Source organism: Hemiscyllium ocellatum, chromosome 6 (genome assembly GCF_020745735.1).
Source record: "Hemiscyllium ocellatum isolate sHemOce1 chromosome 6, sHemOce1.pat.X.cur, whole genome shotgun sequence".
Classification (NCBI taxonomy): Eukaryota; Metazoa; Chordata; class Chondrichthyes; order Orectolobiformes; family Hemiscylliidae; genus Hemiscyllium; species Hemiscyllium ocellatum.
The window spans coordinates 112,909,809-112,936,881 of record NC_083406.1 but is presented as its reverse complement, the minus strand read 5'-3'; the positions used below and the strand labels follow the sequence as shown (position 1 = coordinate 112,936,881).

At 43.2% G+C, this 27,073-nt stretch overlaps 1 protein-coding gene across 2 annotated transcripts in view; it reads right to left on the bottom strand.

Annotated features, from left to right (window-relative positions):
• Positions 1-353: 353 nt before the first annotated feature.
• The window catches only part of LOC132816883 (arylsulfatase H-like), a 40,353-nt gene continuing 13,633 nt past the window's right edge, over positions 354-27,073 (bottom strand). For both annotated transcript variants that reach the window (XM_060826881.1, XM_060826882.1), the window contains 7 exons: positions 22,580-22,702; positions 19,466-19,889; positions 14,028-14,164; positions 10,455-10,592; positions 8,653-8,815; positions 2,777-2,898; positions 354-1,266 (listed from right to left, as the gene is read on the bottom strand). In XM_060826881.1, coding sequence (XP_060682864.1) covers positions 893-1,266; positions 2,777-2,898; positions 8,653-8,815; positions 10,455-10,592; positions 14,028-14,164; positions 19,466-19,889; positions 22,580-22,702 — 1,481 coding nt within the window. In that variant the 3' untranslated portion in view covers positions 354-892. The remainder of the gene's footprint in view (positions 1,267-2,776; positions 2,899-8,652; positions 8,816-10,454; positions 10,593-14,027; positions 14,165-19,465; positions 19,890-22,579; positions 22,703-27,073) is intronic.

Genomic DNA, 27,073 nt, shown 5'->3' with positions numbered 1-27,073 from the left:
TTCAGGCAAATAGTTCAATCTTCACCACCTACAACAAATTGAATGTGATTTGGTAAGCACAGATCAAAACATTCAACCCGATTTTTAAGGGCATTAAGGTGTCATTGATTACAGGTCAAGTCCTATGGTGAAAACAAAGGTAGAAAAGAGGGGAAATCTCACTGAAGTAATGTCAAACAATATGGACAGTCAAACAGAGTACAATATCAAACAATTTCAACATTTGAGGAGAACAGAGACAAGTGGCTTCAGGACAAGTGTGTGGCATGCAAAGTTTTGGTCAAATGTCAAAAGTGCCAACATCAACGCAGGTTGTAAACTCAGTTATTTTTATTTTTTGCTGAACACTCATCTGTTGAGGTGACAGCAGAATCCAACAAACTGAAGGATGCAGATGTAACGTGTTAGATTTTACTATACACTCTTGTAAATTTTATAATGGCCTGTGTAACTGAAGGAACGGAAACTTGACTGTGTTTATGTCTCTCGACTCCACACAAAGTATGCCAAAACCAGATGAGTATGAATTATGTGAAGGGAAAAATCTTGTGTGCAACATTCAACTAATCATCGCTACTGATTAAAATACTAAAGCACTACAGAAAATCCATCAGCTGACAAGACATTAAGGACATATGATCTAATCTAAAATGTACATGAGCAGAATGCTTCTCAGGAATCCCTTTCCCTCTTTTCCATAATCAAGAGTAATGAATGGCTGTAAAAAAGGCACTTCTTAAAGGATCAAACAAGGAGATTTAGGGATAGGGCTGTTTGGCAACAGAAAAGGATTTGACATCAAGTATTTTCCAGGCATAAATCAACACAAGATGTGACAGTCTCCATTTCTAAAACAAAATGACAAAGTAACACAGACTATGAGTCTGAATTGCTATTGGTTGTCCTCTTGCATTACAATTGAAACATTGGAGTCTTTATCACACCAACAGAATGGGAATGTACCACAGCAGGGCTGCAGCCACGGTTTCCACAAAACATTATTCCAAGAAAGTTGAAGAGGGACTGAAGTCAAGGTTTTCCGATGTTCTTCCACCCCTTTCTGAATCTGTTTTTGGATCTCATGGAAAAGTGGCTCTGTATGAGGTGATACAGGATTCATTTCTGAGGGGTCTTTGGAGAGGTCAAAGAGCAAAGGTGGGTCATGGTTGATGATGTAATTTCCGTGACACCCACAGACTTCACTCTGGTAACAAGCACCAGACTCCAACTTAGGAGTGAAAAAGTGAGCTTTCCAGACAGTGTCACCTGAAGAAAAAAAAAATTAAAAATTGAAGAATTGAAATTGTCACAATCTTGAAGACATTTTAAAAAAGACAAGTCATGGAATGTGAGTTCACAACTGGTACAGAATCTATTGTGTGTCCTGATTGTGGTGAATGCAACTTCTTGAACACAACTGAGTGGTTTTCCGGCCAATTCAAAGTTAAAAAATGTGTTGCTGGAAAAGCGCAGCTGGTCAGGCAGCATCCAAGGAGCAGAGGAATCGACGTTTCAGGCAGAAGGGCTCATGCCCGAAACGTCGATTCTCCTGCTCCTTGGATGCTGCCTGACCTGCTGCGCTTTTCCAGCAACACATTTTTCAGCTCTGATCTCCAGCATCTGCAGTCCTCACTTTCTCCCAATTCAAAGTTATCACTGTTGTGGCTCTGGATTCACAAATAGACCCGACTGTATAAGGATGGCATATTTCCTTCCCTAAAGAATTTTGAATTAAACCAATTTTTTTTAACAGCAATCCAATAGCTTAATGATCACAGTTAGTGATATTAGCTTTCGTTCCAGAATTCTTGCTGTCTTTTAATGGAACTCAGCAAGAGTTGGACAGGGGCCAAAGGGTGGATTTGGAGGCAGAAAGACTCGTAACGTTCCACTGGTGTTTCACCTGTTGTCTAACTGCCCGCTTCTGACCTGACTTGAGTAGGCAACTGATGATGAGCAAGCCTGCCTGCCCTCCACATCGACTGAAGGCCTTCAACGGCCAACTAACAGAGGAGGTCAGTGATGGGTGGGAAGCCAGCAGGTTCAGGAAGGGAAAAGGATCGATGCCTCCTTCATGGACCTCCTCTTCTGATCAGCACACATCCTTACCAGGTCTGCTCCCCACCCTCCTCCTCATGTGTCCTGTCAGTCCATACACGCCCACAGGTGCTGTATGCCAGCCTTCAACATCCTTATTCCCAACTTGTCCATCCCATGGCTTCCTATCCTTGTCCTATTGTGGATTCCCCCTCTTGCCCTGCTTCTGGTCTCTGGATAGCTCACCTGGGAAAAGGCGATGGCCTAGTGGTATTAACGTGGGACTGTTGATACAGAAACTCACAAAAATGTTCTGGGGACCTGGGTTCAAATTTGGTCACGGCTGATGATGGAATTTGAATTCAATAAAAAAAATTCTGAAATTAAGAGTCTAATGACAACCTTGAACACATTGTCGGGAAAACCCATCTGGTTCACTAATGCCCTTTAGGGAAGGGACTGCCGTCCTTACCTGGGGTCTGGCCTACATGTGACTCCAGACCCACAGCAATGTGGTTGGCTTTGAACGCTTGCCTAGCCAGTGACTCCCTTATCCCGTGAATGAATAAATTTTAAAAAATCTAATAAATATGTCACAGTGTCCATTCAACACAGTGACAATGACATCATAACTGGTTTCATTGGTAATAGAGAATTGACTCTCCCTACAAGATCAGTGCAAGGTGACAGCATAGTTCTATTTATCCATTGCAATAGCTTTCAGATATTGAACACTTACTGCCTTTTGGATGCCATCGCACTGCATTCAAAGCAGCTCCACAGTAATGAAAGAGAAACTCATGCTCCGAGTGCTGGACATCACCCTTCAACAATGGCATCAAGTCTCGTCCATCTATTACCCTAGCAGAGTATAAATAATGCAGTATTTCAATACAGGAACTGAAATCACTCCCTATCAACTTAAATCACATTCCTTTCATGGAACCATTGTGTCAATAATTATGATCTATTCCCATACTAAACGCAAGAGAAATTTAGAGCTGTTGAGAATGCATAAAGCCCCCAAAAAATGTATTGTGCCATCTGCGAAGATTAGTTTTAAAAGCCTGGGCACATATCCACATTAATCTTCACCCTCCTATTCCCAAAAACTTCCAAGCCAATTCTTTTGACAATTCACCTTACAGATTGCATCAAAAAGCCACAATGCATTGTAACTGAATTCCATTTTACTATTAGGGGAAAATCAATCCAAAAGATAATAACCTGAAAATGGAATAATCACAAGCATATAAATTCTTACAGGACTTGAGGTGAGTCTTTGGGGGAAGAATGCGTCCTTGGGGTTGGGAAGGGGGTTGAGAACTGGGGACATAGTCTCACAATTAAGGTGTGGAACTGCGATGAGTAGGAATGTCTTTACTCAGAGGACGCTGAATTTTCCCAATTCCCTGCCTCAGAGAGCTGTGCAGGCTCAGCCATTGAGGATACTCAAGACAGAAATCAATCGTTTTCTCTATAAATGTGAGGGGGATAATGCAGCAAAGTGGCAGTGAGATGGAAGGTCAGGGATTTCCTTATTTCCCCTTCCCCCACCTCACCCTAGTTCCAAACTTCCAGCTCAGCACTACCCCCATGACTTGTTCGGACTTGTCCTACCTGCCTATCTTCTTTTCCACCTATCCACTCCACCCTCCTCCTTGACCTATCACCTTTATCCCCTCCCCCACTCACCTATTGTACTCTACACTACTTTCTCCCCACCCCCACCCTCCTCTAGCTTATCTCTCCACCCTTCAGGCTCTCTGCCGTTATTCCTGATGAAGGGCTTTTGCCAAAATGTCGATTTTACTGCTCCTCAGATGCTGCCTGAACTGCTGTGCTCTTCCAGCATCACTAATCCAGAATCTGGTTTCCAGCATCTGCACTCATCGTTTTGACCTCGTTGATTTTAACCCTACTGTGAACCCTCTTGCAAGGATGCCTGCCTTGAAGAAGTTTTCCTCCTCTCTCTACAAGAATCTCAGGAAGTCCCTCTCCCACTGCAACTCCCAGGTCATTTCCTCTGCCCTGAAGCTCTTCAACCATGTCGTGAAACAAACTCGCTCCTGCCTCCGTAGCCAACGCATCCCACACGGACTCCAGACCACCTTTAAACCAGCAGTGTTCGGACCCAAACAGGACAGACTACAGATTCAAAAACACCAGCAATGGTTCTCCTTCAAGATCCTCCGCTCCACGCTCGCAGCAATGCACCAGCACCTAACCTCTCTACAGTCAGCCCTGCCTCAGCTGAGGGCCACACTCTCTCAGAATTGCAAAGGACCCACTCTGTACTACACCCTCAGGAGAATTCATACTCTCAACAAACAGTATTTCAACTCCATCTCAAACATCAAAAACTGTAAGTACAATAAACTTTTATCTACCCACCTCCATAACCAACGCTCCTCAAATATTCCAGAAGATTCCCCTGGCCTCTGGAACTGCTAAGATGCCATTAGCCATGCGGCTGGTGCAGCTGCCACCCCCACGCTGACTGATGATGTCACTTCCGTCCCCATCATGGCCACTCCCACAGCCACTTCCACCCCTCACAATTCCTTATGCATCACACGTGACATCACTTCTGCCCCTCACATCATCGCTGATGTCACACACTCAGTGACTTCCGCCACCCCGACTGCCATGGTGACCACCACTTCAGCCCCCACTGCCACTCACCTGCATTCAGCAGACACGCCCCCCACAGACCCCACTGTCACTATCCCCACCCCCCAGAACCCTGAGGGGAGCACCACTCCTCCTCACGATTCGACCCCCATTCCCCCCACCATCACACCCACTCCAGGTACTGGCTCCAACCCCAGTCCCAGCTCCATACCCACACCTGATCCCAGCTCCCAGCCCTGCCGAGATTTTACCATCCCTCCAGACCTCCCCCTCACTGAGAACGAACGATCAGTCCTCAGCAAAGGACTCACCTTCATCCCCCTCCGTTCATGCATCAATGAATTTAATACACGCCGTGACGTCGAATACTTCTTCTGCCGCCTCTGCCTCTGAGCTTACTTTCACAATCAGGACACCCGCCCACCTTCCGAGGACCCCTTCGCCCACCGGCAACACACTGCATCCACCTGGACATCCCGCGCTGGCCTATTACCTGCCCTCGACCTCTTCATTTCCAACTCCCGCCGGGACATTAACCGCCTCAACCTGTCTACCTCCCTCCCACACTCCAACCTCTCACCCTCACAACATGCAGCCCTCCAATCCCTCTGCTCCAATCCTGACCTCACCATCAAGCCAGCAGATAAAGGGAGTGCAGTGGTAGTCTGGCGCACTGACCTCTACACCGCTGAAGCCAACCACCAACTCAAGGACACCTCTTCCTACCGCCCCTTTACCATGACCCCACCCTCCCATCTCCCATCACCAAACCATCATCTCCTAGACCATACAGAACCTCATCACCTCAGGAGATCTCCCACCCACAGCTTACAACCTCATAGTCTGGGAACCCCGCACTGCCCGGTTCTACCTCCTTCCCAAGATCCACAAGCCTGACCACCCTGGCCAACCCATTGTCTCAGCATGCTCCTGCCCCACTGAACTCATTTCTACCTACCTCGACACTGTCCTATCCCCCCTAGTCCAGGAACTCCCCACATAGGTTCAAGACACCACCCACACTCTCCACCTCCTCCAAGACTTCCGTTTCCCCAACCCCAATGCCTCATCTTCACCATGGATATCCAATCCCTCTACACCTTCATCTGCCATGACCAGGGCCTCCAAGCTCTCCGATTTTTCCTCTCCCTACATCCCCAACAGTACCCTTCCATCGACACTCTCATTTGTTTGGCCGAACTGGTCCTCACCCTTAACAATTTCTCCTTCGAATCCTCCCACTTCCTCCAGACCAAAGGGGTAGCCACGGGCAAACGTACGGTCCCCAGCTATGCCTGTCTCTTTGTTGGCTACGTCTAACAATTGATCTTCGGTAATTACACCGGCACCACTCCCCACCTCTTCCTCCACTACATTGATGACTACATTGGTGCCACCTCGTGCTCCCGCAAGGAAATTGAGAAATTTAACAACTTCACCAACACATTCCACCCTTAAATTTACTTGGACCATCTCTGACACCTCCCTCCCCTTCCTGGACCTCTCCATCTCCCATTAATGACGACCGACTTGACACTGACATCTTTTTACAAACCCATCGACTCTCACTGCTACCTGGATTACACGTCTTCCCATCCTACCTCCTGCAAAAATGCCATCCCGTATTCCCAATTCCTCCGCCGTATCTGCTCCCACAGAACACACCAGATGGCCTCCTTCTTTAGAGACCGCAGTTTCCCTTCCCACGTGGTTAAAGATGTCCAACACATCTCGTCCACATCCCGCTCCTCCACCCTCAGACCCCACCCCTCTAACCGTAACAAGGACAGAACGCCCCTGGTGTTCACCCTCCACCCTATCAACCTTCGCATACACCAAATCATCCGCTGACATTTCTGCCACCTCCAAACAGACCCCACCACCAGGAATATATTTCCCTCCCCACGCCTTTCCGCCTTCCACAAAGACCGTTCCCTCCGTGGCTACCTGGTCAGGTCCACGCGCCCCCCCCCCCCACCCCCCCCCCACAACACACCCTCCCCTGCCACTGCAGGAATTGCAAAACCTGCGCCCACACCTCCTCCCTCACCTCCATCCAAGGCCCAAAAGTAGCCTTCCACATCCATCAAAGTTTTACCTGCACATCCACTAATATCATTTCTTGTATCCGTTGCTCCCGATGCGGTCTCCTCTACATTGGGGAGTCTGGATGCCTCCTAGCAGAGCACTTTAGGGAACATCTCCGGGACACCCGCACCAATCAACCACACCATCCTGTGGTCCAACATTTCAACTCCCCCTCCCACTCTGTGGAGGACATGGAGGTCCTGGGCCTCCTTCACCGCCGCTCCCTCAACACCAGACGCCTGGAGGAAGAATGCCTCATCTTCCACCTCGGAACACTTCAACCCCAGGGCATCAATGTGGACTTCAACAGTTTCCTCATTTCCCCTTCCCCCACCTCACCCTAGTTCCAAACTTCCAGCTCAGCACTGTCCCCATGACTTGTCCTACCTTCCTGTCTTCTTTTCCACCTATCCACTCCACCCTCCTCCTTGACCTATCACCTTCATCCCCTCCCCCACTCACCTATTGTACTCCATGCTACGTTCTCCTCACCCCCACCCTCCTCTAGCTTATCTCTCCACCCTTCAGGCTCACTGCCTTTATTCCTGATGAAGGGCTTTTGCCCGAAACGTCAATTTTACTGCTCCGCGGATGCTGCCTGAACTGCTGTGCTCTTCCAGCACCACTAATCCAAAATCTGGTTCCCAGCATCTGCAGTCATTGTTTTTACCCGGTTGAATGCCAGAACAGACTTAAAGAGCCAAATGGCCTTCTCTTGTCCTACTTCCTCCATTCCAATGTTAAAACTTGACTGCACGTCAAGGGCTCCGTTGCAAAGCACCAATGCTAATTTTGCCATGTTAGCCTGTAGGAAGGCAAGTACAACCCTTCTCTAGGGAGGCAATGGCAGAGTGGTATTATTGCCAGACTATTAATCCAGTGACCTGAGTCATGTTCGGTGGATCTGGGTTCAAATCCTGCTGTAGCAGACAGTAGAATTTGAATTCAGTTTTTAAAAAATCTGGAACTAAGGGTATAAAGGTGACCATGAAACCATTGTCAGTTGTCAGAAAAACCCACCTGGTTTACGAATGTCCTCTGGGAAAGGTGGTTGCTATCCTTACCCAGTTTGGCTAACATGTGCTGCCACAAGTCTGGGTAATTAGGGATGAGCAATAACTCCTCACCAGCGACACCCACATCTTCTGCATTAATTTCTTTTAAATATTTCTGCTGAGGCACTTGGAGCTCTCTGCAGTGCAGGCTGAGCAGTAGCAAAACTCAAAATTCAACAGTACCAAGAACGATGCCAGTGTAGTTACAGTACACAGAGGAACCTCGATTATCCGGCATTTGATTATCCCAATACCGATGAACCAGCAAGATCACATGGTCCCGATGCTTGGCTAAACTATGTTATCCAGCATTCAATTATCCGGGATTCGATTAACCGGACAAAATACTCCCCGCCCGTGTCCTTCGGATAATTGAGGATCCTCTGTAACAGGTTTGCATGATGCACCCATCATAGAGGTAGAGTCAGAGAGATGTACTGCACAGAAACAGATCCTTCAGCTCAACTTGTCCATGCTGACCAAATACCCTAATTTAATCTAGTCCCATTTGCCAGCATTTGGCCCATATCCCTCTAAACCCTTTCTTTTCATATACCCATCCAGATGCCCTTGAAATGCTGTAATTGTACCAGATTCTACGACTTCATCTGGTAACTCATTCCATTTACCACTCTCTGCAGGAAAATGTTGCCCCTCAGGTCCCTTTTAAATCTTTCCCCTCTCATCCTAAGCCCTTGACCTACAAAGTAACTTTTCATGATGTCAAATGGAGTTCCGAATTGAAAAGTTAAGTGTGACCCTGAACAAGAAAACACGTTTTTCCAACAGGTAGAACATACAGCTATAATAACAGTCCCATGCAATCAACAGTCTTTACCTATCTTGTAGTAGTGAGGCACCAGCTAGGCTGACAACAGTTGAGTAAATGTCCATAAGACTGGTAGGCTCATCGATTTTCTTGTTGGAAGGCAACAGCCCTGGCCATCTGAATATCCCAGGGACACGGATGCCTCCTTCCCAACCAGCAAATCCTTTTTTACCTACGAAACAGAAACAAGCATGATAAGAAAGTATTAATTTGCTTCTTACTGATCTGAATCATGCAACTTATTTTCTTCTAAAGTCATGGGGTTGTACAGCACAGGAATAGACCCTTCGGTCTGACTCGTCCATGCCATCCAGATATCCTAAACGAATCGAGTTTCATTTGCCAGCATTTCATTTATATCCTTCCGAACCCTTCCTACTCATGTACCAATCCAGGTGCCTTTTAAATGTTGTAATTGTACCAGTCTCTATCACTTGCTCTGACAGCTTATTCCATACATGCACCACCCTCTGCATGAAAATGGTGCCCATGGATTCCTTTTTAAACCATATCCCCTCTCAGCTTAAACCTATGCCCTCTAGTTTTGGATTCCTCTACGCTGGGGAAAAAACGTTAGCTATTCACCCTCTTTATGCCCCTCATCATTTTTTAAACCTCTATAAGGTCACCCCTCAGCCTCCGACGCTCCAGGGAAAACTGCCCCAGCCTATTCAGCCTCTCCCTGAAGTTCATACCCTCAAACCCCAGCAACATCTTTGTAAATCTTTTCTGAACCCTTTCAAATTTGACGACATGTTTCCTACAACAGGGAGATCAGAACTGAACACAGTAGTCCAAAAGTGGCCTAACCAATGTCCTGTACAGCCACAACATGACCTCCCAACTCCTATATTCAATGCACTGACCAATAATGACAAGCTTATCAAACACCTTGTTCACTATCCTATCTACCTGTGACTCCACTCGTATCGTTTTACACTTCGGCCTCACAGCAGCTGTACAGAGTGAAAGAAACATTTCACTTCAGTCCTGAGAAAGTCACATTTCTCCGTTGCATCTGTTCTGTTGATGCATGCATCTCATTTTCCACTCAGGAACCCTGCAGCCTTCTGGACTCAGTGTCCAGTTCAATGTTAGGGTTTGAGCACCTTTCCCATGATTTCCCCTACCCCTGACACATCAGGCCTATTCATTACATGGGCTACTGCCCTGCGATGTCCATTGTCAGTCACTACAATGCCATTATTCATTCCACCAGACTGATCCTTAAGCAGTCTTTCGTCTATCCAATTGTTTTTCTATCTCTTTGGGCTCCACCTCCATCTATTGTCCACTCCTCCTTCCTTCCCCCACCCCATCTTCTATAATAAAAAACATTCCTTTCCCAACTACTATCAGTTCTAAAGACCTGAAACATTAACTCTTGATTTCTCTCCACATATGCCGCCAGACCTGCTGAGCTTTTCCAACAATTTCAGTTTGTGTTTCAGAGTTACAGCATCCGCAGTTCTTTTGGTTTTTTTCTCTCTGTCTGTACTGTTCTTTGTTCACTTTGTTCTAAGGACTGACTTATGAGCTGACAGACAGTGACAAGCAGAAACCTGCAGGATGACACCTTGCCCATGTTTGGTCAGACGCTGTAACACTTCCAGGTGTCTAGGATTGATGTTAAGAACCTCCAAGGCTATCCCCATGCAGCCTGCATATCACTGACATTTCCCTCTGACAAATAAACTCACAAATAATGGTAGCTTTCTGAACAATGCTCTAACTCTTACAGGGAGAAGTAATTACAAAAATAGTTATTGATTTTAAAAACTGTTAAATTCTTGGTTCTGAAATATATTTACCTCTGTATATTCCATTCCAGCCTCCATCATGCTCTCCATTTGATCCGACAGAATCCACACTGCCTCCATGATCCGAGGTGAAGTGTATCAAGGTTTTATTTGTTAGACCGACATTATCGATGGCCTTTACAATCTGGCCTGGCATCAAAACAAAAGGAACATCAAATTCAATCAGATCTCTAAACTTTAACTAATAGTTTACATTTTATTTGTCTAGAAGGGAGAAAACGTGTGAGCTATTTTTGAGTACTGTTATAACTTGGTGCCAAAGAGTCTGTAAGGATGTTGCTCCCGTGCATTTTAACGAGATTTTTCATCATTGACTTGAAGAGCTGGGGGTTAACAATGCAATGTATTTTTTAAATGTCCAACTCTTTATCCTGAGATTATCCCCTTCATCCCACAACAGAAAACAACTTTTCTGCATCCACCCCATTAAATCCCCGAACAAGATTGCGTGTTTCAATAATTTGGAGACGCCGGTTTTGGACTCGGGTGTACAAAGTTAAAAATCACACAACAGGAAGCACTAGCTTTCGGAGCGCTACTCCTTCATCAGGTGGTTGTGGAGAATAAGATTGTTAAGGCACAGAATTTATAGCCAAAGTTTACAGTGTGATGTTACTGACATTATATGTTGAAAAAGACTGAAATGTTTGTTATGTCTGTCATCTTTTGGAATGACCACGTTGGTTTTAGTTTTTGTTAAAAAAAATGTTTTGCGATTTACAAATGAAAGAATTGAAACCAACACGGTCATTCTAAAAGATGAGAGACTTAACAAACAATCCAGGTCTTTTTCAATATATCATCTATTTATCCAAAAGTAGGGTTTGCAAGCATTGTAACGGTACCTGCACCCACAACTTCCTCTGGAAGTTCAACTCACACGTGAACCACTCTTTGTGAAAAAAAGTGTCCAACATCTTTCTAAAATCTTTCTCCTCCCACCTTAAAAACAGTCTTGAAATCTTCCAATCCAGGGAAACGATACCTGCCATTCACCTTATCTGTTCCCCTCATTATTTTATAAGCCTCTTTATAAGTTCACCCTCAACTTCCTAAACTCTGTTGAAAAAGTCCCAGCCTATCCACCCTCCATACCCAGCAACATCCTGGTAAATGTCTTCTGAACCATCTCCAGCTTAATAATATCCTTCCTAAAAGAGGGTGACCTGAACGGGATGCAGCATTCCAGAAGAGGCCTCACCATTGTCCTGTACAACCTCAACATAACACTAGGCTCTATATTAGAGAATCGGGCAAGAACACCAATAGAAACAGAGTTTACAGAATCCATGTGTTTGCTCTGATGTTTAAGTGACAGTGAGGTTAGATTGTTTAGGTGTCTCAGGAAGAAACGACAGCTGAAGAAAACTATTGATTGAACGCAAAGAAATTCACCAGAAGGGAAGTGGCTTTTGATTGTGCCAGCCTGAGAGAGATGCCTTAGTGTGGATATGATGGTGGTTCATCACAGAGATCAGGGGGTTTGAAAGGATATTGCCTGGATAAAAGGAATAGTTTGAGTTTGAATTTTCTTTTCTCTGTGTTCAAGTCTTTCAAACCTTTTTTTCCAGTGCAATTTAGATACTGTTTGTTCTCCTTTCATAATAAATGTGTTATTCTTTGTGTTCAATGTACACTGGCAGCCTCATTTCAGTGGGTTTAGTAATTGACCTTCATGGTTAAAACATGGTAGGATTTAATGAGCCAAGTTACACTTTAGAATCTGATTTGTCCAGTAGTCATAGATATCTACAGAAAAACAACCTGGCATTGGAGGCAGTTCAGTTCGGCTGAGAACAAGTATGGAGGGGCTATCTTATGTGGAGAGGTTAAGTAGATTGGGACTGTACACATTGGAATATAAAATTGGAATGTAAGAAGGATGAAAAGCAAACATATATGAAGTTTCGGGGCAAAAACAGAAATTGCTGGAAAAGCTCAGCAGGTCTGGCAGCTTCTGTGAAGAGAAATCAGATTTAATGGTTCAGGTCGAGTGACCCTTCCTCAGAACTGATGGTAGCTAGGAAAAGGTTTTTTTTATGCATAACATAGGGTGTGGGGAAGGAATAAATGATATCGCAATAAGCCCAAACAGAGAAACAAACAGTTGGACAAAGAAGTGGATAACCATCAGCCTGGGAGAATGAATAGCTACTAATGCGGACAATAAGTGGCTAACAATGGGTAGTGTGTAATACAGAATATGTAATAATATTCCTGATGAAGGGCTTATGCCTAAAACATCGATTCTCCTGCTCCTCGGACACCGCCTGACCTGCTGTGCTTTTCCACTCTCGACTCTGTTCTCAGCATCTGCAGACCTTACTGTCTCCTATTTGATTTCAACCTGACTGCGAAGCCTCTTCCAAGGATGCCTACCTTGGGCAAGTTCTCCTCCTCTCTCTACAAAGATCTCACTGTACTCCCCAAGTCTTCGCCTGGTGTGTTAAATTGGCAATTTGAAGCTCATGGTCTTGTTTGTGGACAGAACATATATATTCTGCAAAGCAGTCACCCAGGCAATGCTTTGTTTCCTACATTGGGAAATCCTCAACATGGCTTCCATCTGGAAAATTCCAGATGCTGTCTCCATTAAAAAAACCCATTCATTTTGTCTTTTTTCAAAAATGAAAAGTCAGCTGTGAAATAGAGATTGTGACTCATGCAGTTGAGTGGATGTTTACATATTATAAAGCTGGGGATCCTTGGGTTGCATTGGTAGTGTCACTATCTCTGAGGTAGGAGACAGGGTTCAAGTCTCAGCTGCTCTATATGTGTGTAATAACATCTCTGAACAGGTTGATTAATTTTAAAAAGCAGACAGTCTGTAAATGCATAGCTTTACTGGCAGTTTCTGAGGACAGAGAAACAATAGGAATCCAATTGCGATTGGTGAGTTTTGCCCCCATCAGTGTCACAAGTCCACTGAATTCACCTGACAACTGGCAACATTGTCTTGGCAATAGGTAATTGAAGTTTTCAATATATTAGTAGGAAAAACAGGGGAGATAAACTATTTCCACTAGTTGGGGATTCTGGAACTAGGGGCACAGTCTGAGAATCAGGGCCAGACAGTTCAGGAGAGACATTAGGAAGCACTTATACACACAAAAGGTGGCAGATCTTTGGAACTCTCTTCTACAAATGGCAATGCTCAATCAGTTGGTAATTTAAAATCTGAGATGGATTGTTTTTGTTAAGCGAAGATATTAAGGGATAAGGGTCAAAGGCAGATACATGAAGTTAGGCCACAGGTCAGGCATTGAATGGTGGAATGGACTGGGGGGGTGGGGGGTTGGGGGGGCAGGAGGGGAAACTGAATGGCCTACTCCTGTTCCTATGTTCCTCACTGAAGAAGAGATTGAGAGTGAAAACAGAAGAGGAAGAGGAAAAATCAGGTGTGAGCAGCTAACATTGAAACATGGTTGAGGTAAGGACCAAAGAAAGTTAGAGAAGAAGCAAAATGATACCAAGGACCCTGATAACTCTATGACAATAATGAATGATGCCTCAGGAAATGGTATTTTCTTGGTCCTTGCCTTCTCATTGGTCTTTAAAACTTACCAACATACCAATCCATCTCTTCCACATTGTCTCCATAAGCGCCATGTTTACTCTTTCCAATAAATGCCTTGGTTGTAAAGAAAGGAGTGTGGACATGTAGGAATGACACGAGGATGAGAAATGGTTTCCTTTGGTTTCTAAAATGTAAAATATATAATTTTGTCAGGATGAAAGTTTGTTTTTTTAAATATAAAACAATCCTAAAAATACAACCCAATGTCAATTTTAAGGTTTCCACAGCAACATCCTCTCAGCACACTTCCATCTAGAATACAAGGGCAGCAGACACATTGGAACACCACCACCCATAAGTTCCCCTCCAAGCCATTCATCATCCTGACTTGGATACATATCACTGTTCCTTCAGAGTCACTGGGTCAAAATCCTGGAGCTCCCCTCCTAACAGCGCCATGGGACTATTTGTAAAGATTATACAGTTCAAGAATGTCGTTCACTATCCCCTTCTGAAGGCAATTAGAGATGGGCACTTAATTCTGGCCTAGCCAATGACACTCACATGTCATTTTAAAATGTAAAAAAAAGTCTGCAGTGTCATATTGAAAATAGATTTATTCTCAGGGCAAAAGTGGCATTTATGCCTAAAATAAATTGGCTTGGTAGGCCACTTAAAAGCCAACTACCTTTTAGGTTTGACATCATATAAAACAGAATTACCTCACAAAATATATCAAGCTGTACCCATTATGTTGGTAAATAACTAGGTAAAACTGCCATGGTCCCAGAGGACCAAAAGGCTGCTCTCTCACTGCAGAGAGATAACTGGTGGTGCTTTCACCTGACAGTCATCACATCTCAGCTGGTGTGGGGAATTGAACCAATATCACTCTTGGCATCACTGTGCAATACCAACCAGGATCCAGCCAAATGAGCTAACTAACCCCACACTAAATAACTGGAGACTAGATTAAAAATGTACAATTTGGAGACTGTTAACTGCAGCACAGGCTACACAACTTACGAGAAATTAGGAGCAGGCAAAGACCATTCAGCCCTTAGAGCCAGCTCCACCACTCAATATGATCAGGGCTGATCCTTTATCTCAATGCCATACTTCCACGTCCTCCCCCATATCTCCTGATGCCTTTAAAATTTAACATTTACCTATCTCTTTCTTGAGTAGAATATAGAGACTTGGCCTCCACAGCCTTCTGTGGTACAGAATTCCACAGATTCATGATCCTTTAAGTGATGATAATAATTTAAAAATTGCTTTGATTGTCAAAGAAAATGATTAATCATATTCCATTAGGTCTCCCTTATAAATAAAGAGATTGCTTTCAAATATATTTTAAAAAGTGATATTTTAGAATGGGGTAGTACGAATAGAACTTATTTATTTATTCATGGGATTTGGGCCTCAAAGGTGATTGGAACATTATTTCTAACAAGACATGTTTTGTGCTAACTGCTGATTTACTGGGGGAGTTGATTTGCCTGGGGTTATGAGTGTCAGGTTCCATTTTCTGCTTTGGATGTTGACTGGGGAATGTTGGTGACCAGTCTGCCAAAGTGGGGAAGCTTCCTAATTTACCTCTTGTGCTACCGGAAAAATCTCAGTTTGAACTGGTTGAGTCTTTTTTAACTGGACCATAGGAGGTTGTGGGGTGACCATACCGAGAGTTGGAAAATAATGAGGCATATTGATAAGGTGAATTACAGGTATTTTTTTCCATAGAGTGGGAGATTCCAACACTAGGGGGGTATATTTTTAAGGTGAGAAGAGAAAGATTTTAAAAAGACATGAGAGGAAACATTTCTGCACAGGAGTGTGTTTCGTGTGTGGAATGAACTTCCAGGGGATGTGGTGGATGGGGCTACAGTGACAACGTTTAAAAACATTTGGATAAGTACATGAATAGGAAACATGTGGAGGGACATGGGCCAAGGTGGGACTGGCTTAGTTTAGGATTATGGTCGGCATGGACTGGTTGGACCAAAGGGTATCTTTCCATGCTGTCTGACCCTATTAATCCAGTGTGAAACCTGATGATGTTATTGAAAAGCAACTTCAAGAATGCTCAATACTATGGTTCCTAGAGGAGCTGCATTTACAGATCATAGGAACAACTGTTCAAGTTTAGTGGTGAATATTTCAACATTCATCATTCCACACCTTATCCTATCTACCTTCAGTAAACAACCATCATTAGTCAAAAGTATTTGATTTTCCCAAAAGTAAGTCTCTGCAGAATAAAATCCATTTTTCCCTTTTCCTGGCACAATGTGTGTGTGTGTGTGTGTTTTTTTTCAAGGTAGGGTTTTAAGAAGGATAGGTAGTGAAACTTCCATATTTCCAACGGTGTGTTAATTAGGTTTATATTTTTGCCAAATGAGACTCACTTTTAAAATAAATCAAACACAGAAGTGTTACTGCACAGAAGGAGGCCATTTGGCCCATTATGTCTGCACCTGCTCTTCAAATGTGCCTCATTACTTACTGTCTGCCAACCTCCTACTATTTCCCATGCCCTTGCATGTTATCTTTATCCAAATTATTATCCAAAGCACACTTGAATGCCTCAATTAACAATCAGTTTGCTCTTTCTTAAAGAAATTTGGTTGATGAGTCATTTTATTTTAAAACTAATAGTGATAAATATCTAAATTGACCATATTGGTAACTGGACAGAACATTTAAATTGGTATAGCGATTACTGGAATAGTGGGATGAAACAGATATATGGGACACTCCTCTTGCCTCAATCATAACAAATGCATCTTGGTTATTTTCCATAACTGTTACCATTCTCTGGACAAAGAGAATGAATCCTGTATTAGAAATGTTAGTGACTATCTTCGATTTATGATTAATAGTTCTGTCTGGCTTGCTATTGCATGTATCAGAGTAACAGCAGCAGATCCTTGTTGTGACCAAGATAGACTTGAGACTACCTTTGATGCCTTATGCACAGTTTTTTTTAAAAAATCAGTTATGACTGAATGAATAACTGGCAACATAAGATAAAGAACACAGAGGTTTGGTCTCCCCACCAAGCAGAAAAGTATTATCTACATCTACCTCATCAAATGTATCAGAATGGTAGAAGGCCCTTATTTAGTTCATTCCCCCTGTAAAGGAACCCCAGGATATTGTTCCCGTTCTGCCTTTAGTCTTAATTCGTTCTCAGGATATAAGTGTTGTTGGCTCGGACAGTATTTATTGTCCAACTAGAAACTAACAGATTGCTTAGTGAGGAAAGGCTAGATTTGTATCCTGTGCAGTTCAGAAGAGTAGGAGGTGACTTCACTGAAACATCAAAAATCCTGAGGGGATTTGACTGAGTGAATATTGAAAGGACTTTTTCTCTTGAGCGAGAATCTAGAACTAGAGAGTTTAAAAGTAAGGGATGTCCATTTAAGACAGAGGTGAAGAAAAGGCAGGCGATACTGAAAGATTTAAATATTATTCAGGAAGAGGTAGATAGATTCTTGATTAGTGAGGGGCTGGAGGATTATCACAAATATGATGGAGTTTAGAGTTGAGGTTAAAAATCAGTTCAGCCAAGATCTTAATGAATGGGGACACAGGTTAAAGCACTAAGTTTTTTGTTCATATTTTTGTGTCCCTAACTGCCTAGATGACAGTTAAGTGTTACCCATGTTGCTGTAGATCCGAAGTCTCATGAAGGTTCAACGAGGTAAGGATGGTAGATTTTCTTCCAAAAATGACATTTGTGAACCATATGGGTACTTAGAACAAGTGACAGTGTTGCATGGTCACCATTAGGCTAGCTTTTTGTCACAGACTTTAATTGAATCTAAATTTGACCATCTTCCATAGTGAGGTTTATCCCCAAAACATTAGCCTGAATTATAGATGCAGTGACATTAGCACCATATTAACATCTTTCCATAAATGTCCAATTAATCTGCATTCATGCTTCTATCAATTAATGATCATTTAGTAGCACAGAACATGGGTTTTGGTGATGCTTTTCATCTTGCATTCAGACAATTTACAAGAATATAATTTCAGGGAAAAATCAACATTTTGAACTGTATGAAGGAAGAAATCTGATTGGTTGGCAAGTAGATGCTGATTGGTAGACCATTACCATGGCAAATGCATGTTAACAGTCAATTATCAAACTTCATTTACATTCTAGATAATGCCCTGAGAAATGAGCCAGTGAATGGCTGTCATCCAATTGGTTAAGTTGAAACAGGGACAGTGCATGTCTACATTATTTCTGTCTGTAATGAACAAATCCTGTGTGTTAATATAAGAAGATTCCATCACCAGTTCCAGGCTTAATTCTGAGAATTATATTGACAATCGATTTGGGATTGTCAGTCGGACTTGCAATGAGGAACACTTGTGTGTACAGGAAGCTACCTATATCAACACATAGGGCCCCATTCCTTACAGACTGAAGGAACGTATATCTGTTCCAACTCAACAAAATAGGTGCTTGCATTTGCTACATTTGAGTCTACAACTCCAGGTTGCTATGTTGTTCTAATCCATTTAGACTTATTTTCTAAGCAGTCGTGTGTGTGTGGATTACTCCTCATTCTTCTGGTCAAGATATGTAAAATATCTGCTGCAGTGCTCCAGTGAGACTCAATGCAAGCTGGAAGAGTAACACCTCATATTCTGCCTTCAGGACTCAATGTCGAGTTTATTAGTTTTAGATTGTGAAAACCTCCTTCCATTTCCTTTACTCCCATACCCCAGATCTTATTATAACATGGGTTGCTTCCAGCACAGCCAATCCACTCATAGCCCTCATCATCACTTCATAGAATGCCTGTAACGTGGGAGCAGACCCATCGAGTCCTCACTGATAATCCAAAGAGCATCCCACCCAAACCCACCCCTGTACCCTATCCCTGTAACCCCGCATTTCCCATGGCTAACCCACTGAGCCTACCCATCCCTGAACACTACAGATAATTCAGAATGGCCAATCCAGCTGACCTGCACGTCTTTGGACTGTGGGAGGAAACCTACATAGATGGTGAGAGAATGTGCAAACTCCACACAGACAGTCACCCGAGACTGGAAGCAAACACAGAGTTCCTGGCAGTGCTAACCTCTGATCTACCGTACCAGCGCAAATCTCATCTAGGTTCTTTTCTTCCTTGGTTCATTATCTCAACCCCTTTGTCTGCCTAAATATTTTTTGCTCTCTCTCTCTCTATCTATCAGCACACTCCCTTTAACTCCCAGCCACTAGCATAAGTACCATCTTTTCTTGACTGCCTTCACTCCAAAGGAAGATCCTTGGACTTTAAATCTTCACTCCACTTTCTCTCCACCGGTGCTGCCCAGACCTGTTGAGTTTCTCCAGCAATTTCTGCTTTCATGTGTACAACTGCCCTGCCTGGTTGAAGATCAGAATGGAGCACATTTGATCCAACCTTCCTACATATGTCCCATCGCACTGCAGTGGTATTGGTGCAATATTTCTTACCTTTCAATAAATGCAAGAGCTTCCTCTATCATTCTAGTTGGCAGGGTTTCTCCATTTGATGGCTGCTGAACAATCTCATGGTTCCTCATGACCAGACAGTTCCAAAGCCTCACGAAACCAAAAACACAATACCAAGCTCCGAAGAACAGGAAGCAGAAAGCCATGAGCCACACAATGGTCCTCCAGTCAGTACTGGTAAAGCCAGTCCATTTCAAAACAAGCAGCATCAAAAGTCCCACTAGCAGTGTCTGACTGACCAGGCATAATTTATCTTGATAGTCTGCTAAAATGGCACTTCGTTCTCCTGGCTTACAATCATGGAAATTTGTGAAAGGTATTCCATAGAAGAAATCAAACCCATGGTTAAGTGGATGATGACAGTGATCACCACGGGATTCACAATTTACGCCAAGATGCCACTTTCCTGTAAAAAGATAGCACACCGAATTCAAATCATTGTTTAAGGCAAAACATTTTAATGATACCCTCTATATACTTCAAACTCTTAGGTACCACAGTGGGGAACAGAAAGATTGAGGGTTGGCACATGGTCTTAAAACTATATACTCAGCGTGCAGTTGAAACAAATACCTTGGGCCGGAATTTTCCAATGGAGGTGAGATCACACCTATCCCGCCATGCTGTCTCCATCCCCAGCTGCCGGGCAGCAGAATCTTCCTGGGGTTGAAGCCATATTGGGCCTAGAGGCAGGTTTGCTGTTCTGCTCTTCGGACTCACACTGGGAAACACCAGAGGCAGGTTTAATGGTCTGCCTCCATTCCAGCCCCCAATTGACAGAATCAGTGAGATATTACAGCCATTCAGCCCATCGTGCCCCGCTACATTGAGCAGGATTCTCTGATGGAACTATGGGCAAATGTCAGGGGAAGGTCTCAAAGACATATTTCATTATATTTAAAAGTGCTTTAACATCTGAATTCGAGGATTAGATAGGGTGGATAGTAAGAGTATTTTTCCTAGGATGATGACATCTGCTTGTACGATGGGGTATAGCTGCAAATTGAGGGGTGATAGATTTAAGACAGATGTCAGAGGCAGATTTTTCACACGGAGAGTGATTAGGGTGTGGAATGCCCTGCCTGCCAATGTAGGGGCCACGTTAGGGGCATTTAAACAGTCCTTGGATAAGCATATGGAGATGATGGGATAGTGCAGGGGGATGGGCTTAGATTAGTTCACAAGTCAGTGCAACATCGAGGGCCGAAGGGCCTGTTCTGGAATGTATTGTTCTATGTTCTACGAATGTATCTAATGACAACTTTTTACACCAACCAAACCTTACACATGCTCTTCCCTCTCCACCTCACCCTTGATCACTGCTCTCCTCAGCACACCTAATGCTATTCACCCCAACATGTTCTACAATATCAAGTGAAAATTTTGAATATAGATTCAAAAATGGGTGATGAAACCTTCTGTTCACAGCATTAATGTGGATCATCTCAACTGACACATGAAGTTGGTGTAAAACTCTGAGAGATTCTGAGGCCTCCCACAGATGGGAGTTCACTCAGCCTTCAACAATGCAAATGAGTTTATTGAGGAGGAACTTCTCCATCCAAGGGATTGTGAATCTGTGGAATTACCTGCCCAGTGAAGCAGTTAGGGTTACCTCATTTTAAGGCAAAGATAGACAGATTTTTGAATAAAAAAGAAATGAGGTAAAGGTGAGTGGGTGGGTAAGTGGAGCTGAGTCCATGGAAAGATCAGCCATGATCTAATTGAATTTTGGAGCAGGCACGATGGGCTGCTCCAATTTCTTAGCAGAGCGCTTTAGGGAACATCTCCGAGACACCCGCACCAATTAACCACACCGCCCCGTGGCCCAACATTTCAACTCCCCCTCCCACTCTGCCGAGGACATTGAGGTCCTGAGCCTCCTTCACCGCCGCTCCCTCACCACCAGATGCCTGGAGGAAGAATGCCTCATCTTCCGCCTCGGAACACTTCAACCCCAGGGCATCAATGTGGACTTCAACAGTTTCCTCATTTCCCCTTCCCCCCACCTCATCCTATTTTCAAACTTCCAGCTCAGCACTGTCATCATGACTCGTCCGGACTTGTCCGACCTGCCTAGCTCCTTTTCCACCTATCCACTCCACCCTTTCCTCCCTGACCTATCACCTTCATCTTCTCCCCCACTCACCCATTGTACTCTATGCTACTCTCTCCCCACCCCCACCCTCCTCTAGCTTATCTCTCCACGCTTCAGTCTCTCTGCCCTTATTCCTGATGAAGGGCTTTTGCCCGAAACGTCGATTTCGCTGCTCGTTGGATGCTGCCTGAACTGCTATGCTCTTCCAGCACCACTGATCCAGAATTTGGTTTCCAGCATCCACAGTCATTGTTTTTACCTTGCTCCAATTTCTTATGCTCTTATTAACAGGGGTAGACTGTTTGAGGTTCCCTTCCTCACCCATCCTTGGGGCAATGGTACACGACAGAAATGGAGGCAAGATTTCTGGATGCATAACTCAGTGTCCATATATTTACCGCATGCCTTTCATTCCCATCCAATTGAGGACAGGATAATTTCAGCCCTCCTGCCTGGTGACTGAAGCCATTATGGCTACATTCATTGCCTCTTCTGTAAGTGTGGCAACTTAGATCTCTTCTCACACACTTCCCAACAGCGCAAAATGATGGCACAATTCCCCCACTTTGGTATCTCATTAGCTCTTACTGTTTTGAAAAACCAACTTTCAATTAAATACATGGGGAATGACAGCCATCAGCCCCATCCTTAGACAGGTACTGAGATAAAATGTGGAAACTGTTTTCTACCAAAAGCCAACAAATACAAGTATTTGGGTAATAAGTACATTTTGCACGAAATAAAACCCTTTCCCCAGCTCTCCCTGTCGTTTAACTGTAAAATATCTGAGGCACATCAAGCAGTTGACAAATGTGAAGGCTAAACCCAGTTCAGCAGGACAATTTTACTTTCACTGTGCACGCGGGTTGTGGCAAAGTAGCCACAGGAAACTGCCTTTCCTTTAAAACTTATTGCATTTTATTTGATGGTCTGCCACTTCACATTATTTCAGGTTCCATTGTACAAACAAAACCACGTAACATTCCGTTTGGACATACCTACAATGCCAGTGGCATATCCTTGTTTTTGCAATAGTGCTGCAAAGGTTGTCTCATTCTTAGGAAGACCCCCAGAGCTGGCAGTGAACAGAAGGACACGCACTCTGTGACCATTGTCCATACCTTACATCAAAATTCAGACAAACAAATTCAGTTATAGCTTCTTGTATTATTATCTTGTAGCGGGAGTTTAAAAAATGTTATTAAAAAGGACAGCACAAGAGCGAGATGACATTTCACAGACTACCACTATAAGGCACATGTTAGCAGGTATCAACCTTAAACACTCTAAGGGTATACCTCTGCAGAAAAGACTGGACAGGAACCTGTGTTAGCCTTGAGAGCGGATTAGAGAGTATAAACAGAATTCTGTAGACAGGATAAGAGAAAGACCAAAGAATGAGCCATGAGATCTTATTGTTACTCTATAAAACTTTGGTTAGACCGCACTTGGAATACTGTGTCCAGTTCTGGTCTCCCTATTATAGGAAAGATGTGGATGCTTTGGAGAGGGTTCAGAGGAGGTTTACCAGGATGCTGCCTGAAATGGAGGGCTTATCATACGAAGAGAGGTTGACTGAGCTTGGACTTTTTTCATTGGTAAAAAGAAGGAAGAGAGGGGACCTAATTGAGGTGTACAAGATAATGAGAGGCATAGATAGAGTTGATAGCCAGAGACTTTTTCCCAGGGCAGAAATTGTTAACATGAGGGGTTATCATTTTAAGCTGTTTGGTGGAAAGTACAGAGGGGATGTCAGAGGTGGGTTCTTTACGCAGAGAGTTGTGAGAACATGGAACGCATTGCCAGCAGCAGTTGTGGAAGCGAGGTCATTGGGGATATTTAAGAGACTGCTGGTAAAGCATATGGTCACAGAAATTTGAGGGTTCGTACATTAGGTTTACCTTACATGAGGATCAATGGTTGGCACAACATCGTGGGCTGAAGGGCCTGTTCTGTGCTGTACTGTTCTATGTTCTATGAAACACTCTGTTGACTGAACAAGAGTGAAATGTAACCAATGTCTGCATTTGTAGATGTATAAAGGTTGTTCCTTTTTTTAAATGTATGGAACAGAAATCAGACAGTGTGAGATTGAGTCAGACAGAGTATGAGACAGTATTCTGCTCGGCCAGTCCAACTCTCTTGCTGAAGTTGGTTAATTAAACGCAAGGTTAACTTGCAAACCTGAATCCTCATGTGGTCTGTGTAAGAGATTAACCAAAACATACTTGATCAAAGGTTAGACTGGGACCCCCAGTGGCCTCAAAATCAATGTAATATTAAACTCCAAAGGCAAAATGGGTGCTATACTTTAATTGATTTTATTCAAAGAAGGACAGTGGGATTTCTCCTGGTATCTACACTGATTCCTCGACCACAGCATTACTGCATAAATCATACTTTTTTCAATAGGAATTCAGGGACATCAACTCTTTTTTTTAAGACTCGTGGGTTTAGAGCTACATTATGGGATAGTCAGGCTTAACACACCGGCTTACAGCAACAAAATTACAATTTGCCTGACAGGATAAAATTCTGTTAACAAATGAAAATAAAACTGAACACAATTAGATTGAACAGAATTTATGTCTTTTCTCTCAAAACAAAAAGGCTGAGGTATGACAGAGTAGATATCTTGAGAATATGAAGGGATCTAATATGATGGATGTAAAGAAGATATTTCCCCTTTTGGGAGAGCCCAAATCCAGGGTCTATAAACATAAGCAAGTCACTTCTTTAAGGGGGTGTTTTGGCTCAGTGATATTGTTGCTGGATTGTAAGTTTGCAATTTGACTTCACCTGATAAAGAAGCGGCTCTCCAAAAGCTTGTGATTTCAAATAAACCTGTTGGACTACAACCTGGTGTCATGTGACTTCTGACTTTGTCCACACAGTCCAACACTGGCACCTCCACATCATGTTAATCTGGAACGCAGCTAATGATCTCCAGGCCCGGGTTCAAATCCCACCATGCCAGACAGCAGAATTTGAATTCAATTAAAGAAGTCTGGAAATAAGAGTCTAATGATGACAATGAATCCAAAGCCAAATGTCGAAAAAACCTATCTGGTTCACTAATGCCCTTTAGGGAAGGAAACTGGCCTACATGTGACTCCAGATCTACAGCAATGTGGTTGACTCTTAACTGTCCTCTGGCCAATTAGGGCTGGGAATTAAATGCTGGCCAAGCCAATGTTGCCCACATCCCAAAAATGAAATTAGAGAAAGAATAAATATGATAAAGAATTCAAGAGAAACTTCACTATTTTGATAGTGATTAAGTAACTCCCTACCAAATGAAGTGTGTAGATCAATTTAAGAGAATGCTTGTTAAATATACGAAGGATAAATAAACAGAAAAATATCCTGGTACGAGAAATTGAAATGCGGTACAGTCTCACGAGGAGCATAAATATCAGAATTGATCAATAGGACTGGCTCAAAATTCATTGCAATTTTCTGGAGCAGATTGTTAGAATTTCAGGGAACAGCTACTAAATTACTTCAAAATCGTTATTACTAGTTTCAAAATAAATGGGCCAGTTGATCGAGATATTTTGCGCTCCTTGATTTTAAAAATGAAACATGGTAAAGTATCACAGGTCTCACAGGGGCTAAAAGAGGAATATCATTAGAAGCCTCTCAGACCATGAGGCATATAAGGGTTGAACACAAAGCTGGTGCAACCGATTACCATTATAGAATTCATTATAAACTACATACATAAGCATAGCTGATCTTTGATAAGATCTTCTCCAATCAGAGCTCAATGCCTTGGAATCTGACATCATCATGATAGGGTTCCTTATAAAAATGCTTCAGTAACTTTTATTGAAATATCATTTTATTGGACAGCTAATAGAGTAACACCAACAGCAACAGCATGGGTTCAATTCCTGCACCAACTGATGTTACCGTGAAGGTTTCACCTTCACAACTTCTCCCCTTGCCTGAGGCATAGTGACCTTCAGGTTAAAATCATCACCAGTTGTCTCTCTCTTTCTAATGAGATCATAGTTATTTTCCCCTTACCTAGTTAACTATTTACTCTGTCATAAAAATTAAGAATGTAAGATAACAGAGTCATAGAGCACAGAAACAACTTGTCCACACTGATCAGACATCTTAATCTGACCTCGTCCCATTTGCCAGTATTTTGCCCATATCCTCCTAACCCCTTACTATTTAGATACCCATCCAGATGCCTTTTAAATGCAGTAATTGTACCAGCTTCCACCACTTCCTTTGGCAATTCATTCCATACACACTCCACCCTCTGTGTGAAAAAGTTACCTCCCAGGTCCTTTTTAAATCTTTCCCCTGTCATCCTAAATCTATGTCCTTTAGTTTTGGACTCCCCCACCATAGGAAAAATACCTTGGTTATTTACACTATCCCTGCCCCTCATGATCATATAAACCTCTATAAGGTCACCCCTCCACCTCCGACACTCCAGGAAAAAAATCCCCAGCCTTTTCAGCCTCTCCCTATAGCTCAAACCCTCTAGTCCCGGCAACATCCTTGTCAACCTTTTCTGCACCCTCTCAGGTTTAACAACATCCTTCTCATAGAAGGACAACCAGAATTGTACACAGTATTCTAAAAGTGGCCTCACCTATGTCCTGTACAGACGCAACATGACAATCCCATTCATATACTCAATGTACTGACAAATAATGGCAAGTATACCAAATGCCTTCTTCAGTATCATATCTACCTGTGACTCCACTTGTAAATCAATGCACCTGTTCCCCAGGTCTCTTTGTTCAGCAACACGCCCCAGTACCAACCATTAACCGTACAAGTCCTGCCCTGGTTTTCCATATGAAAATGAAGCACCTCATGTTAGCTTAATTAACCTCCATCTGCCACTTATTGGCCCATTGGCCCATCTAATCAAAGTCGTTTTTTACACTAAGATTACCTTTGGCCGAGAGGTTAAGGCGTTGGATTTGAAATCCAATGGGGTCTTCCTGCGCAGGTTCGAATGCTGCTCACAGCGTAGCATCCTTTGAAAGTCATTTATTTCATTCCTGATGAAGGGCTTATGCCCGAAATGTCGAATTTCCTGTTCCTTGGATGCTGCCTGACCTGCTGCACTTTTCCAGCAACACATTTTCAGCTCTGATCTCCAGCATCTGCAGACCTCACTTTTTCCTACCTTCTTCACTGTCCACTACGCCAACTATTTTGGTGCCATCTGCAAACTTACTAACCATACCTCTTTTATCTATGTTATTGTTTAGGATCCTACTAGCTTTTAATGATAATAACTTTCAAGTTTGTTGTAATTTATATATTGTTTTTCCTGTTGTGTAATAAACTTATGCTCTTTTGCTAAAGGTGCATTGGTGGCCTCATTGAATATTTTCAATGGTTTCATCCGAGATTCTAACTTGTCCAGAATTTGGTCAAGGTAAAGTTTTCATAGTCCCAGGCTACTCACTCATTAGAGAGAGATCTTGGTGGTGAGTTTAACCTGAGGATCACCT